This window comes from Siniperca chuatsi, linkage group LG2 (assembly GCF_020085105.1).
Source record: "Siniperca chuatsi isolate FFG_IHB_CAS linkage group LG2, ASM2008510v1, whole genome shotgun sequence".
NCBI lineage: Eukaryota > Metazoa > Chordata > Actinopteri > Centrarchiformes > Sinipercidae > Siniperca > Siniperca chuatsi.
The window spans coordinates 19,697,606-19,713,708 of NC_058043.1; the positions used below are offsets into that span (position 1 = coordinate 19,697,606).

General features: G+C 42.4%; 2 protein-coding genes across 4 annotated transcripts in view; one reads left to right on the forward strand and one right to left on the reverse strand.

Moving 5' to 3' along the window:
• Window positions 1-517: 517 nt before the first annotated feature.
• LOC122888197 (E3 ubiquitin-protein ligase DTX3L-like) lies at window positions 518-4,343 on the forward strand. Its single transcript, XM_044222288.1, has 8 exons — window positions 518-609; window positions 949-1,000; window positions 1,240-1,293; window positions 1,689-1,875; window positions 2,001-2,158; window positions 2,245-3,456; window positions 3,566-3,783; window positions 3,881-4,343. The coding sequence occupies exons 2-8, from the start codon at window positions 965-967 to the stop codon at window positions 3,948-3,950; spliced, it is 1,935 nt and encodes a 644-aa protein (XP_044078223.1). The 5' UTR covers window positions 518-609; window positions 949-964; the 3' UTR covers window positions 3,951-4,343.
• Window positions 4,344-4,410: 67 nt separating this feature from the next.
• The window catches only part of LOC122888184 (low-density lipoprotein receptor-related protein 1-like), a 94,710-nt gene continuing 83,017 nt past the window's right edge, over window positions 4,411-16,103 (reverse strand). Inside the window, exons 60-90 of one of the 3 annotated variants that reach the window (XM_044222265.1) lie at window positions 15,624-15,829; window positions 15,343-15,531; window positions 15,095-15,243; window positions 14,907-15,000; window positions 14,681-14,797; window positions 14,465-14,584; window positions 13,699-13,821; window positions 13,370-13,492; window positions 13,161-13,277; window positions 12,413-12,519; window positions 12,185-12,317; window positions 11,930-12,052; window positions 11,697-11,819; window positions 11,385-11,525; window positions 11,159-11,296; window positions 10,938-11,057; window positions 10,533-10,792; window positions 10,231-10,412; window positions 10,010-10,116; window positions 9,781-9,900; window positions 9,429-9,605; window positions 9,170-9,310; window positions 8,906-9,079; window positions 8,513-8,674; window positions 8,152-8,335; window positions 7,939-8,046; window positions 7,719-7,792; window positions 7,512-7,605; window positions 7,319-7,357; window positions 6,417-6,561; window positions 4,411-6,318 (exon numbers count right to left, since the gene is read on the reverse strand). In XM_044222265.1, the coding sequence (XP_044078200.1) occupies window positions 6,178-6,318; window positions 6,417-6,561; window positions 7,319-7,357; window positions 7,512-7,605; window positions 7,719-7,792; window positions 7,939-8,046; window positions 8,152-8,335; window positions 8,513-8,674; window positions 8,906-9,079; window positions 9,170-9,310; window positions 9,429-9,605; window positions 9,781-9,900; window positions 10,010-10,116; window positions 10,231-10,412; window positions 10,533-10,792; window positions 10,938-11,057; window positions 11,159-11,296; window positions 11,385-11,525; window positions 11,697-11,819; window positions 11,930-12,052; window positions 12,185-12,317; window positions 12,413-12,519; window positions 13,161-13,277; window positions 13,370-13,492; window positions 13,699-13,821; window positions 14,465-14,584; window positions 14,681-14,797; window positions 14,907-15,000; window positions 15,095-15,243; window positions 15,343-15,531; window positions 15,624-15,829 (4,231 nt within the window). In that variant the 3' untranslated portion in view covers window positions 4,411-6,177. Of the gene's footprint in view, window positions 6,319-6,416; window positions 6,562-7,318; window positions 7,358-7,511; window positions 7,606-7,718; window positions 7,793-7,938; window positions 8,047-8,151; window positions 8,336-8,512; window positions 8,675-8,905; window positions 9,080-9,169; window positions 9,311-9,428; window positions 9,606-9,780; window positions 9,901-10,009; window positions 10,117-10,230; window positions 10,413-10,532; window positions 10,793-10,937; window positions 11,058-11,158; window positions 11,297-11,384; window positions 11,526-11,696; window positions 11,820-11,929; window positions 12,053-12,184; window positions 12,318-12,412; window positions 12,520-13,160; window positions 13,278-13,366; window positions 13,493-13,698; window positions 13,822-14,464; window positions 14,585-14,680; window positions 14,798-14,906; window positions 15,001-15,094; window positions 15,244-15,342; window positions 15,532-15,623; window positions 15,830-16,103 lie in introns of all 3 variants that reach the window. The other 2 variants (XM_044222255.1, XM_044222275.1) reach the window with 2 other exon arrangements.

The window sequence follows — 16,103 nt, forward strand, 5'->3', positions numbered from 1 at the left end:
GAAATATTCATTTACAAGTAAAAGTTGATTACAGGAATACTAATAGAAAAAATGTACTTAGTGCCAAAAGTAAAAGTACTTGCAGAATCACCCATAATATAATAATGTTTGTTATTGGATTATAATTCTTGATGCATTAATGTATAAGCATCACTTTAATGTTGCAGCTGGTAAAGGTGGGGCTAAGTTTAACTACTTTATATATAAATGCTGGGTTACTAAATCTATAATAATACATCTAAATGTATTTGTTGATATTTTGTAGTAATATTCAGAATCTGTAAAGTAACTTGTAGCTAAAGCTGTCAAATAAATGTAGTGGTATAATAATTGTAGTAGTACAATATTGCCCCCTGAAAAGTAGTAAAATAAAGTAAAGTAGTAGTACCTCCAAATTCTACTTAAGTACAGTCTTGAGTAAAAAATTCAGAGCTGTTTATCCCAAAACCAACACGCTGATGACTTCACTGAATAATAGAGAAAAGTCCGCAGCTGCATTTCTAATGGTGTGGAGCCTTAAATGTGACGTCACTTGTCTCACTGAGCTCCAACACTTTCACTTTCATTTATCAGGAAGAAGAAACGTTCAAAGCGTAAAGCCAGGACAAGGTAAGACATATGCGTCATAAAATCATGTTTTACGTGCTGTATGTATGTTCAAAAAGTAGACATAATGTTTGTGGCATAACGTTGTGTTAAAAATGTAGGAAATAAGAAAAATGAAGGCAGGTTGTAGCCTATAAAAGTTTTCATTAGCCTGTCGTAACCGAAAGTGGAGTCGAGCCATTGCTTTCTTTTTCAACATAATGTCGACATTGGACATATCATTTCTGAGTGCGGTTTTTGCGTAAATACACCAAATAAAGAATTGTTGGTTATTTGTAGTCTGGCAGCATGACAGCAAACATTGTTGCCATCTAGGTCACAAGTATTTGCTGTGTCTTTAAGGAAGAAGACTGTCAAAATGTCAGGCACTGACGAAGAGGTGCCAATGGAAATTGTGAGTAGCTGCAAGTAACCTCGCTGCTTCAGCCAAGTCTGCAAACTATTCCTTATGGAGACTGTCACTTTGAATATTCACATATTGATATTAATACCACAACTCCCTTAACGGTTGTCATTCCCACTTTTCCGATGTTCAACTTTAGTACTGTTTAAAATTGTTTGTGTTTTTAAGTGTTCATTTCCACAATTGTCTTTTTTATTTAAATATCCTGTGTTCCATCATGGTTGGTATAGTGTACTGAGGGGAATGGAATACAGCCTCCAACATCTCATGATAAGTCTGCTAAGGTAGGTATTTGTGTGTGTGCTTAAGCGTTTAATAACAGATATCACTTCAATCAGTCTGGTGCAAGTCCACGTTTTGGTTTTAAAACTGGTGCAGTGTGGAAACAGTTGCAGTGGCAGAGTGATTTTTTTCCATTTCCAAGACATGAGCAGTTTTTAGAAACTAAAAATCAGTGCTTAGAAAATCCAGGTCGAGTTCCAGCAGGCCTGTATATGTGTTGTTTTTGTGTATGTGAAAGTATGAAAATGAAGTCTCAGGATAGACTATGCTAGTCCCAAATAATCACAGCCTGTTGCCTGTTTAAGCTGAATGTCATGGAGGATTTTCTGCTGTCATGCTTAGTAATACAGTGGCATTAACTGTAACATGTTTTCTGGCTCTGATGACTTTATCCCAGAACAAAGATGGAGTTCAAGTCATTCTCTCAGTGGAATGGTCAGAGGGTGCTCAACCACAGAAACGTGAAATACAACTGACCAAAGTTCTTCAGACTTGGGCCAACAAAAGCAAATACAAAGGAGAGGTCACAGTTTTAAATGTTTCAGAAGGTGGGAGAGCTTTGATAAGGATTGAACCCGCTTCAGGTGCAGTTTGAATTTTTAAACAAAAATTTAATTGTACATCTATTACCAACATTTTATTATATACAATTCAGTTTGTTGTTCTTTTCTTTTGGAGGCAAATTTATTTTGTTTGTCTTCTTTTTAAGCCGTGAGTGAGCTTCAGGAACTGAGTGGACAAATACTGACCGGGAAAGATGGGACAACAGTCAAAATAATGTCTGTTAGTCTGACACCACCAAAGACACAAAAACCAGAGGATGCTTCAATGAACCTTCCTCTTTCATACATGTCCGGGCCACAAGATGTATGTACTGTATAATAAATCAGTAGGATTAATGACATTAAAAATGATCGCTTTTTAATAAATTAATGCATTATATTTTTATCCAGAAACAAGTGCAACTGGTGGAACAAAGTAGTCCTAGCAGTTCAGCAGCAGTTTCTACAGCAGGAGATGAGACACGTTCTGTCCCAGTGGGCCATTTCTGGTATTTGAGTCACATCTACAAGGAGGAACTTGAACGTATCGAGAAAGAGAATGGAGTTCAAATGGTGGCAGAAGTGAATGTGACATTTAAAGCAATCCAGAAAGATGGAGGCCCAACAAACGCTTTGTCTGAGTTCATTACCCTTGTCCAGAAGTGCTTAGGTGAATCCGATGGCTCAAGTATTCCTCTCAAATACGTAGATTCAGAAGAGTGGAAGGACACACTGAATATCATCCAAAGAAAGGAGACTAAGCTTCTGCTTACTCTATCCTCTGAAGAAATGACCGTATGTGGACCAAGACAAAGTCAAGATGCCGTCATTAAGTCCTTAAATGCAACACAGAAAATCTTAACAAATACCAGCACTTCTGCTGGAGAGTCTACATGGGCGTCTCAAGACACATCACTGAACATTGGCATGAGCATAAAAGACCCTCTTGTCAATGATGGGCTAACCATGGAGGAGGGCTACTGGAGGCTGATGACTACTTCCTTCAATGAGCAAGTAGCTAAGATCAAAGCTAAGTTTGGTGTGGACTTTAAGGAATCAGGCATCGGTCAAGGCAAAGTAGAAGTCAAACCTTGCTACAAAAGATCTGGAGGAAACGCGTCAATGGAGAGCCACGCTGTCAGAGCTCTTCTTCATCTGTACCAGAAGATTGCCACATCACCCGTGAGCTTCACCCAACACCTTAGTGCCACTGGGTTCAATGGCTCACCGAAGAACTTGGACAATGTTTATCGGCCAGAGGGGGCCTCCAGTGGACCTGTGTTGAATGGCCAATCAGGATACAGCATGTGCAACACTGAAACACCCAAAGGAGAGGGAGCAACAGCAGGAGACAATAAAGATGAGAGATGTCCTATATGCATGGATATGTTTACCAATAAGAAACAGCTCAAGTGTAAACATGAATTTTGTGAGGAATGCCTGGCGCAGTCAAAGAAAAGCATGGGACCCATCTGTCCTGTATGCAAAGATGTCTTTGGTTTGATGGAGGGAGACCAGCCAGATGGAAGTATGTCATGGCATTCAATAACCTCATCCCTCCCTGGATTCTCAAACTGCGCCATTATAGCCATCACCTATACTATTCCAAGTGGAAAACAGACGGTAAATGTCTTAATGTAAATATTTGGAGACATCGCGTCAGTTTTGTAATTTGTAAGTTCATTTCTAACACGGTTGTCAGTTTAGTCTACATTTCACTCTCCTTTTGCAGGAAAAGCATCCAAATCCTGGAAAGTTCTATTCTGGTATTAGCAGAACAGCATATTTGCCAGACAACAAAGAGGGCAGAGAAGTGCTGCACCTGTTAAAGAGAGCGTTTGACCAGAAGCTCATTTTCACTGTTGGGATGTCCAGAACGACTGGGTTTGAGGACCAGGTGACCTGGAACGATATTCACCACAAAACCTCAACGTCAGGAGGACCAGCGAAGTACAATAGCCAATTCTTTTTAATATATATTCTTTTTTTGATGTCAAGTCCACTGAAATGTTATATATTAACCCTTGTACATACTCTGTTTCCACAGTTTTGGGTATCCTGACCCCGGCTACCTGAGCAGAGTCAGGGAGGAGCTGAAGGCTAAAGGCATCAAGTGAAGACTTTGATACAAAGTGAGGAGAGTTGCTTTCACCAAAAAAAATTAAGATGATTATTTAAAACAAGCAATTACTGGAATGCACATACTATTGTATTGTATGCTGTCTCTCTTCTTCTCTTGTAATTTTTCATATTATCAGTAAGGGTTGCTTTGAGGTGCACTGGACAGCATTTACAGCTTTAGAGTTTATCGTTTAGTAACATGTATTATCTTCACATATTAAGCATAATTTTCTTTGATAAAGGATTTCCTCCATTTTGTGTTGATTTGATAGTTTTTCAATTTATAACAGTATAAGAATGAAATATCCATATATAAATGTAACTGTATTTTATGTCTACAGTACACACCTGATTTACTGTTTGCCTAATAAATAAACTAAACAAACCCACACTGACTCATCACAGTATTCTTCACTTTATCAGCACATGTTGTGAACAAAACACAAAACACATAGGTTTGTTTTCTGTACAGTTTTTAAAATTTTATTTATAACAATATCTGTTTAGTTTGTAAAGTACTCCAGCAAAAATTAAACATTATTCTCTTTCCAGAAGAAAGTCTGAGCCTCCATGCATTGTGTACTATAAAAGCTATGTGTCATTTTTCATTAAAAAAAACACAAAAACAAGGACTAATCAAAAAACAATTCTGAAAATGCATGTATAATTTTGCGAAAATGTTCTTTAGATAAAATGATTGTACTTATCTCTCAATTAAAGACAAAACATATACAACAGCATAAAATAACACTTGCTGACAGGTAAGCAAAATAAAAACTTGTTATTTGTAGTTACATTAAAGATTGGTGTTACTTTTCACATGCATTAAGATATGGCTGACACATTTCTGACAGCAGAAGCAGCATTTTGGGACCGAGGCTAAGCGTAAGGACGTGTCAGAGCAACCAGAATAGTAGCATTAGCAGCAGCAGGGCACAGAGGAGAGTGAGAGATTAGAAAGAGCTCAAGAAGAGCAGAGAAATGCTAAGGACCAAATGAACATAATGCACTTAAGACTGAGTCATTACAAAACTGTGAACGTACAGACTTTGATCCTCTAAAGTTAGAAAGATAAATCTAATCCCAAAGCCAGATGGATGCTATCTGGTCTTTACAAAAAAAGGACTGGAGAAATAAAAGAAATGCAAAAGACCCATCTCGATCATTTTTTCCTTCCATTTTACCATAATTGCAGCCTCCCTTTCCCTCTGTAAAAAGACCCTTTTAACAGACAACTAAATTACGCAGACATGACCCTTTCCATCAAAGTCTTGTATCTGCTATGGCCCTCCTATTACTAGCAAGCTGTGGCCTGGGCATGCACGCACAGCCAGCTGCCCACCCATGAAGGCATTCACCCTACCATCTCTTTACATCTGTTATCTCCATCCACCACTTTGCCTGGAATGTTTAACCCATGACCAACTTCCATAATCGCACACCAAAACGCCTCTCATCCTCTCACTTCAGCAACACATGAGCTCCAACTGTCATACAATGTGATAAAAACAAACATACCTGTTTTACATCTTACGGTATAAAGCCTATAGCATACGCTATACCGTAAAATATGAATTCTGTGCAAGGAAGACAACACAATCATTTCATGAACATTGTTCTCTGAGAAAAAATTCTGTGGAAATACTGTAGTTGCCATCTGGTATTGACATTTTACATGTGCTATACACAAACGGTGCTATCACAAATCTGTCTCACACAATCTCGCTAAGAAACCCAGCAAGATAACATATGTACCGATTTAGAAAACTTTGAGTTTTGCCTTTCCCGCTCAAAGTCAACACAAACAACAAACAGTTGGCACTGGTGAAATGGAACAATGTTTTTTCTTTTCTATACAATTCATACAAAAATAAAAAAATTAAAATTGCTCCAATGATAGCATCTTTTCTTCTGATTTTCTTGTTTCCATTTCATTTTGCACAGAGGTAGTGGCTATTTAGGTAAAGGGTAAGGGACAAAGTGGAAATTAAAAATCTCTCATAGAAAATGTTATTCATTTTTGACCAGAGGAATCTCAAAAGAACAAAATATAATACTGCAATCACATACAAAAGTAGTCCTTCATTTTTGTACATTTTATACAGTGTTCACACTTTTTATCAATTTTCTCTCAAACTTTTTTATCTTTTTTTGTTTAGTTTTTCTTTAAAAGGCAAGAAGAGGGGTGTGTTTGGAATAGCGTGATCCTGGCCAATAGACAGTCTATGCCAGGGGGTCCACGAGGGGCTCCTCGTCTCCGCGTGATAGCAACTCCTTCTTCTCATCTGTGCTGGCCAGAGAGTTGCGACTGTTGTGAGCTCCCATGTACAGAGTGGCATATACTGGGTTTGTGAAGTTGGTGGGCTGGAAAGGGTAAAAAAAATCATCCATTAGATATTATATATATGTGTAGAGGTTATGACACGTGTGTATTAATACACATGTCCGGTATTTTCCTCTACCTTGTCTGGATCCAGTGTGAAGTCTGCGTCCAGCAGCTCCCCGGCGTCGTCATCCGGCTCACCCTCGTAGATCTTGTAGGCAGGGTTTCCAATCTCAACATTCATGGCCCCATTGGTCATCCTTTGGTGCTGGAAGCCCTTTGCCCTACACAAAATATTAACATACCTTTGTGTCTTATTCAAGTTTATAAGAGCCTAAACAGTGCAAGCAGGGACACAGCCACATTATGAAGGGAGGGAAGAGGCGCATCACATGACTCTCACCAACCAGGCTGAGGGAAAGCCACAGCACAGGCTCCAACACAAAACCAGCATTCATGTAGCCCATTACAGATCCAGACACATTCGGCCTGGATACAGGACTGTTAATGTACATACTATCCTTTAAGATCACAATAAATCCACAATAGATCCTCTAAAATATGCTATGAATATCTGCATTGATTATAGTAACTGCTTCTAAGTAAATGCTGGATTTTTGACATTGCATTTTCCAATCTTAGCTTGGAAGAATGCTTTCACAGTGTCCATCTCTCACTATGAGAGACACTACCACAATACAAACCACAGCACAGTACAGTAAGTACAACATGATGGACAACAGCATGACAGATCTACAGCACTGGCTAGTGCATAGACAGATCTATTCAAGGCATATTTTCAATAGATCTGCCCTGGGGCCGCTCTGAAGAGGGCAATTAAACAGGAGAGATACTGTAGGAGCAGGATGAGCTACAGCTCCCATGAACATCTGAGAGAATGGTGCGACATTCACCACAGGACCAAACACTGCACAGCAACCAAGACTTATGGGTAAAGGTAAGACAGAGAAAGAGAGAGAGCATCAGGATGCAGAACTGTATGAGGGTATGGAAGGAAAGTGTAACCCTGGCAACCGTTACCGCAAGCGTCTGGAGCCGGTTTTGCCGGGCCGGCTAGACCTGAGGAGCAGAAGAGATGCCATTACAGAGAGGAGAGGAAAAGTGCAGACTGAAGAAAGGAAAGAAGGAAGAGAAAGAGGGAGGGAAAGAGGGAATACAAAGGCAAAAAGAGGTCTCGACTGTCTCTTGTTTTTAATGTGTTACTGTTACTCACCCTCTCATGCGTTTTCTATACCAGAACAACGCTCCTGAAGCCAGTAGAAGCAGCAGCAGCAGTAGCAGTAGAGGGATCACTATGGAGGCTGTGCCTACGTACACAAACACACAAACATGGGGAATTTTAGCAAAGTCTTTCCATCCTTAATCATATCCAATTCAATAAACTTCTATTATTAATGTTGCGGTAGAAGTGTTAACTTACGTCCGCCTGAACCTGAGCCCCCATCACTGTTGGCCACAGACTCACAGCGATGCCCTGCCCAGCCAGGTGAACATCTACACACACACACACACACACACACACACACACACACACACACACACAAGAAGAGAGGAAATAGAGATATGCATGTATGCAATGATACATTGGAGATATTCAGACTCAAGTATTAACAATTATGGATGAAAACACTGCTCCTCACCTGCACTCTGGAAGGCGGGTGATGGGGTTTATAGAGCACTGGCCATTTGCACAGTACTCATTTGTATCACATGTGTAACAGCTGGGCTGGACTCTTCCATTTGTGCAGCTATAGAAGACAGAAAAAACTGTGAGTAGAAATAAGAAAGACTAGACAACTTCGCATGTGTACATTTGTTTTTGTTAAATAAATTGTGTGTGTGAGCGCTCTTACCGGCAGGTGAAGTCCCCTGTAGTTATAAAATTGTTGCTGGGGATACACTCGCCGTCACGACAATAGTGACACTTGTCAATCTCACATGTGCTGCCAGTGTACTGAGGCAGACAGCGGCACAGTTTGGAGCCATTTTCACTCTGTAGACATGTACCTTTGTTCAGGCAGTGGCCTTCACAGCTTCCTGCTCACACACACACACACACATAAACATGTAAGTGCGCTGCTTCCCAGCCACATCATAATCTACTACAGGTACTCTGATTGCAATTCTGTCTTTATTGTTATGTTCCTCATTGGTCAGCAGGAGTATTTAAACATTTTTAAACTTGCATATCAGCTAGATAGTGGGAACACTCACTGTACTGGCACTGGTCGCCCAGGAAGTCAGGGGGGCAGCGGCAGGTTGGCTGGTTTCCAGTGCTGACTGTACAGTTGCCTCCATTTTTGCAGTAATCCTTACAGGTATGCATATTACAGTTTGGCCCCGTAAAGCCTGTCAGGCATCGACAGGTAGGAGAGCCTGTGGAAGGACATAAACAGGGATGCTGAGAGAGAAAGAATGCACCATACTACTGGGCCAACAGAGACATAAAGGTGGCCTGCAAAGCCATTTTTAGCCTACATAGCGTTAAACTTTGTATAAACTTTAAACTATAAACTTTGTATTTAACTACAATATTATCTTATACTGTACTAGCAAAAGAAAAATAACACAAAATGCCAAAACCAGCTTGCAATGTCCATATCTTACCTGTAGGGGAAGGTGTGCATGTGCCTCCATTCTTGCAGTAGTCCCTGCACTGGTCAATCTCACATCGATCTCCTCCATAATTAGGCTGGCAACGACACTTAGGCTGCTTGTGGGCATTCAGGAAACAGCTGCCACCGTTCATACACTGGACCAAGCAGGGACCACTGGGAGGAGCTGTAGATGATGAAGTTTTTCAGTCACACACAATGATCTAGACACCAGTGTCTGTGTGGGTTCTGTATATGGGAGTGTGTGTTTACTTACAGATAGGAGACAGAGTGGGAGTGGGCAGCTCCACACATGTGCCGTTGTCCAGCGTGCGTCCATTGGGACAGATGCAGACTGGTCCACTGGGGCTCAGCAGACACAACCATTCACATTTCTTCCTGTCGCAGGGATTAGTCACTGAGAAAGACAGAGAGAGTTAAAATATAATTTGGTAAAATAACTAACTGCTTTAGTCCACTGTCTTTGTTTTAGTAGTAGTTTTAGTAAGCATTGCTGCTGCTTGTTTTCTACTCACGCTCTGGTTGCTTGTAGCGGTGGTACAAAACTATATCTGTAGCATGGTTCATTCCAGTTGTCAGGTTCTCAATGGGGCCTTTGCCAAACTTATTCACTCGGAAGACGTAGTTGTTGATGTAGGTGACGCCATAGATGTAGTCCTCAAAGACATCGATGCTGAAGGGGTGATGGAGCTCTGTGTGGAAACAGAGAGGACATGGAAGCTTCACAGACAGTATACATGCCATAATACACATTCTTGCAATGTCCACCCATATCAAATTGCAACTGAGTCCTGATTAATATTATCTACTGATCAGTAGTATGGATCACAGCACAAGCTGTGCCATTGTGAGTATATGTCACTCAACTGTTCTTAATGCTGTTTACAGCCACAACTGCATCACTGCCATTCAGCCTCACACTGCAGATCAAGGAGAGTTTAGCATCAGCCCAGTACAGGCGCTCGTTAAAGTAGTCCACCGCTAGACCTACACGAGGAGGGAGAGCAGTATTAGAAAAGGTTTGAAAGATTAAATACTTGTATTTGGGATAGAACAGATGATTAAGGAGAAGTATTTGTGTATGTGCATGTTTTACCAGTTGGCCACTGGATGTTTTCCTCCACCAGCGTCTCTCTCATGGTTCCATCCATAGCAGCTGTTTCAATCTTGGGGTGGTTCCCCCAGTCTGCCCAGTACATTTTCCTAATGAAGGAAATGTAAAACCTCTGTTTATCACTGCTGTTATCACCATTAAATCTCCATTTGTATTCTTGCGATTTTCTACAAGTAGCTAATTCTCTCCCAAGACCCGCTCACCCTCTCTGGGGGTCGACTACAATGGCATAAGGCTCATCGATCATGCCGGAGATGAGAGTTTTGCGGTGGCGTCCTCCACTTATCTGGGCCACCTCGATGACATCTCTACCAGAGTCAGTCCAGTACAAGTTCCCTGCCACCCAGTCCACAGCAATGCCACGAGGCATCTTCAGATCAGGGATCTGAACACAGAGAAACAGCACTAAGCACCCTCCAAAATTGAACATACATACTTTACCTTGTATTTTTTTATGATTACATCATATGCATGCACAACTGCAAGCACATATATACACACTTACCTCCACGTTTGTGACCCTCGAGTCACTTTGGCCTTGGTTACGGTTGCTATTGGGGGAGGAGGAAGGCAAATCATAGGACGAAATGCGCCCTGTGTGCCAGTTTGTCCAGTAAATGCGGTTCGTCTTGACATGCAGGTCCATGGCATCAATGCGCACGTTAGCATCACCCTGAAAGATCTGCTCATAGCGCCAGTTTGGCATGGAAGGGTCCAGACTGCGGATCTCACTGTCGTCAGCGATGTAGAGCACTTGTCTCGGAGCTGGGGATGCAACAAATGATTGTAGTAGAGCAGAGATGTGAAAAAATTAAGGCAAGTAAGCAAAATTCAGGATAAACAGAGTGCATACATAGATAAACATAAGCTTGGAAAGCTAACAAGTGTCACTTATGGTAGAAGTACTCACCATCAGCCTTGCATGTGTCATTGATTCTGGTGAAGTACTTGTGGCAGCTGCACTTGTGGGAACCCTTAGTGTTGTTGCAGATGTGGGAACACATTCCAAACTGCTTACACTCGTTCTTATCTGTGAATCACCCAAAGGCCACACGATACACATTGCACATAGTTTTTAAGTCGTCATGCGCAGATTGTGCAAAATGGAGCAAGGGAAAGAGAAAACGGTACCTTCACATCTGTTATGTCCGTTGGACTGGAAGCCGGGTTTGCAGGAGCAGAAAGAGTCGCTGCCATTCACCACGCAGTGAGCTTCATCTCCATCTCCACACACTGTCCCGTTACTGCGACAGTCATTCAGCACCGTGTCTGCAAGCACAGAAACAGGTAGCATGCATTCACACTGATAACCCCACAGAATGTACACTGTCATTAAGACAACTATACCGTGACACACCTTTCTTATTGCAGTTGATTTCATCAGAACCATAGTCCTCACAGTCGTTGAAGTAGTTGCAGCGCAGGACAGAGCTGATGCAACGGCCATTGGAGCACTGGAACTCATCCTTCTGACATACTGCTGTGGGAGGAGGCAATTCTGGAGGAATATAGGGGTCACAGAGAGGTTATTACCCTTATTATCACGTGCAAAAGTCATCCCAATCCACGATTTAGAGTCACATCCTATTGCAATTTAAATAAAATGTGTTCTTGAATTGTTAACGTGACTTTACAGTAAGATAGTAAGACTTTGAGTGAACAAACTCACGGCAGTTGACTTCATCACTGCTGTCCCCACAGTTGTTGACACCATCACAGCGTTTTGATAATGGTAGACACACACGATCATTATGACAGCGGAACTGCCTTGTGGGAGGGCACTGGAATTCAACTAAGGGACAGAAGGAGAGAAACATTAAGGAAGAGAGAAGACCGTATTCAAGCAAGGTATCAAATGGCCTTCGGGAAGAATGTCGACATGTGAAACGCAGTGATTCTCACCACACTCTTCTGGATTCTCATCCGAGTTGTCTCCACAGTCGTCCTCACCGTCACACTTCCAACCCAGGGGTTTACAAAGAGTGTTGTTGCACTGGAACTCATCCAGGGGGCAGAGTCTACCCACTGAAAGGCGATGGTGAGAGAAGAGGAAAGAGGAATGAACGATACATAACATCAGCTGCTAAATGCCATCCATGTCTTCAGCATTATATGTTTGGCTAAGCATCCAGGAGAAAATAAGTGTGTGTTTCTTACCACCACTGTCACATTTCTCCTCATCACTGCCATCCTTGCAGTCTGCATCAGCATCACAGCGCCAGCGGATGGGGATGCAGTGGCCATTTTTGCACTGGAACTGATCACTGTCACACTTCACATCACAGCCATTCTGAACCAAAACAAAGAATTATTTTCGTTAGTGCCCCTGGTGTGTCAAATTTCAAAGCAGAATGTTAATCAGGGAGAAAATGCGTTGAGTGATACCTCATCTGAACCATCAGCACAATCGTGGTCCCCATCGCACTTCCAGCGCCCGGCAATGCAACGGCCGTTTGTGCAGGAAAACTCGCTCTCTGAACACTGACGAGGCACTGAGAACAGAGAGAACAGCTTAGAAGGGTGAGAGAGGATAATCAAGCAGGAACAGTGAGTAGAGGCAAGGAGCAAACAGAGGCGTAAGGGAAAGGAAAAGAGAAGAGAAAGGTGGGAAAAGAGCTGACTGCAAAAAGAACACAGGGTGCTTTGTTGAGAGCCAGACGTACATGGATAAAATAAAGCTGATAATTCACATCACAGGATTGACTCATGGGGCACAGAGGTGGGGATGGCACAACATTTTGTACTGTATGTAGTGGAGGAGCTAGAGGAGGTAGTGGGATTGAAAAGGAAGGAAAAGGCTCACAGAACAAGAAAAAAAACAAGCTGGGGGCACACGGAGGACAAGCTCAGGTTGTGGATGGTTGAGCTGAAACTGTGAAAACACCTACCTCTGGCTCACATCAACAGGCCAGTGTGAAATGCAAAATAGACATGAGATGATGTGAGATGTGCAAATGGTCACAGAACTAATCAATGCAAAAAGAAATCAAAGCCTCAACCATGCGTGTGGTTGAGTAAATATGACACAAACACACAGTGAAAGGTGGCACATTGCTTACCACTATAACCCGCTGCATCTGAACAGTCTGCTTACAGTAGAGCTCATATCATATTATAAATCACTGGAACATACCACACTTGTCTTCATCGGAGTTGTCCCCACAGTCGTTGTCGTAGTCACATTGCCAGCGGCCAGGCACACAGCGGTTGTTCTTACAGCGGAATTGGTATGGCTCACATGTCCGCTCATCTGAGCACCAAACACACATAATAAGCAAAAGCATGGCCCTATTACCAACTTCCTTTCCTTTTTTTCTCCATGTTCCACTCTGTTCTTACCACACTCTTCCTTGGGTTCATCTGAAGCGTCTCCGCAGTCATCTTCCCCGTCACACTTCCAACGTGCCGGGATGCAGCGCCCCGAGTCCTTGCAGCGGAACTCATCCACACCACATGTCATTTGAGCTGCAATAGAGAGGATTTAATGGATTAGAAACGGCATGGGGATGCAGGCTTATTCACTCTGTGTCTGTAACAGAATTAACAGATAAAAAAATAGATAATAGTGTTATTATTGATGTAAAATTCGGGAAACATGTTCATGCTGTAGAGGAGACGTCTTTCTTAAGCAGAGGTGTTGTTTTGTACAGTAATAATGAGCTGTGTCTTACTGCAGTTGGCAGGCTCATCAGACCCATCCACACAGTCATTGTCCCTGTCACACACCCACACCCGTGGGATACAGCGCTTGGTGATGGCACACTGGAACTGGTTGGGGGCACATGTGACTTCCGCTGCGCAAGAGACAGACAGATAACTCCACTAAATACAGAAAAATTGTACCTAATCACAAATGTCACAAATTCAAATGACTACAGCCCCACCAGTGAGCCCACCAATATTCATTACATCATAAGATATTATAAGATATTTGGCTATTCTTACAGCCTTTCGGTTAAAGGTGCTAAAATGTAAATTTTGACCTCAGGATGGCACGACAGAACAGTTCATGTAATCTCCCTCTGTGGAGGAAGAATGTGCTCAAAAATGTCATGGCAATTACATTATGCAACATCATTTGGCCTGAGGGCTTTGCTAAAAGAAAGGTCAAAATGGACAGAGATCCTCTGAGGAGCGTGAAAGTGTTCAGCAATTTCCTATCTGCTCATTAGATTTTTGATATACAGTATGTGTAAGTGGAAACTGTAGCTTAAGGGAGGCGACAGAGTAAAGGTCAAGGGGTCACTGCAAACAGTAGGGTTCATCCAGTGGGGTCAAAATTTAGTCATGCTTCAAGTTATAGAGATATCTTGCTCTGGACCAAAGTGTTACATACTGCACTGACCAAGATCGTCACCCTTAGGCACTGCCACTAGCAGAACAAAAACTGAAAAATAACAGAGGACCTAAGGGAACTAGAGGGGCAATTAGACTCACGACAGTCTTTCTCATCCTCTCCCTCGCCACAGTTGTCCTGTCCATTGCAACGGAAGATGCCAGGGATGCAGCGACTTGGGTGGCTACATTTAAACTGACTTGGCAGGCACACATGGATGTCTGGAAACAGAAAGACAACAATTAGTGGGTAGCAGAGGGTACAGATACACCTAAGAAAAATATTTAAATGCTGTAAGTATGTGTGGGTGTGTGTACCGCAATTGGCCTCATCAGAGTTGTCTTGGCAGTCATTGTCTCCATCACAGATGTAGGCCGGGTTGGTGCAGATGCCTGTACCACACTGGAACTGGCCTGGTCTGCACTTAAACTCAGCTACAGTGGCAAAACACAGCACATTTTTAACCAGCACAAAGAAAACGATATACTACACCAATGATTTATTATTAGAACTTATTGAAGTCAGGCTGCAATCATCACTCACGGCAGTCTGCAGGCTCATCTGAGCGGTCTCCACAGTCATCTTCAGTGTCACACTTCCACCAGAATGGAATGCACTTGTCATTTTTGCAAACAAACTGAAGAGACAGAAGAGAAATGGATTTATTTTTTCGATTTAATAATGTGTTAATACGGGAAAATGTCTAAAACAATAGCCTCAAGCTAGCTCACCTGACTTGCAGTGCAGTTGGACAAGCACTGTTTGCCATCAGCTGCCAGATAAAAGTTAGTGGGGCAGGCACACTTGTAGCCCCCTCCAGGTGAGAGCAGACACAGGTTACTGCAGCCTCCATTGTTGTCTTGGCACGGGTGGCCGGCCACTGAAGAACAAGGAAATGTAGAATTAAGGGCTGATCAGACAGGGACCAGGACACAGAAGATTTCCATGTGGTTGCGATTGATGGGTGACTTGGTTTTACCTTCAGGCTGCCGGTATGGGTGGTAAATGTGGACGTCCATCGGCCTGTGTAAGGTGCTGATGAGCACGGTCTTGTTTATTCCCAGTGTTTTATGAGCTCTATTGATGGACTTTGTCTCCCAGTCTGTCCAGTAGATGTACTCCTCAAACAGAGTCATAGCAAAGATGTGGGGGATATCCTGAACCAGAACTACAGGGGCACGGGCACAAAGACAAATAAGTTAGTAACAACAACTGGAAAAGTGCACAAGGACACTCCAATTGAGTTTATGTGTGTGTTACTTGTGTGTCTGTTGGTTCCATCCAGGCTGGCAAATGCGATGTAGTCCTCTCGAGCATCGGCCCAGTAGATGCGGTCGTTGACAAAGTCCAGTGTGAGGCCATTGGGCCAGGTGATCTTATCCTCCACAATGACACTCCTGTTGGTGCCATCCATCCCGATCCTCCCTATGTGGGGGCTGTCACCCCAGTCTGACCAGTATAAGTACCTGTCAGAGAGTGCTGTATTTGTTAGGTTCGTTGGTCATAATAAATCAGATGTCTTGTGGTTGTTAACTAAAACAATGAGTTTCAAACACATTGGAAAATCACAAAAACTACAGTATTTAAAAGTCAGTCTAATATACATTTACTGCATGTTACTAAGTTGGCAGTTTAACTTAGCAGTAGATGAATGGCACCCATCTGGCATCCAAACAGAATGAAACAAACTTTCCCTGCTCAAACAAAAATCTTTGCTACTACTTTTTGACCCAGATCTTC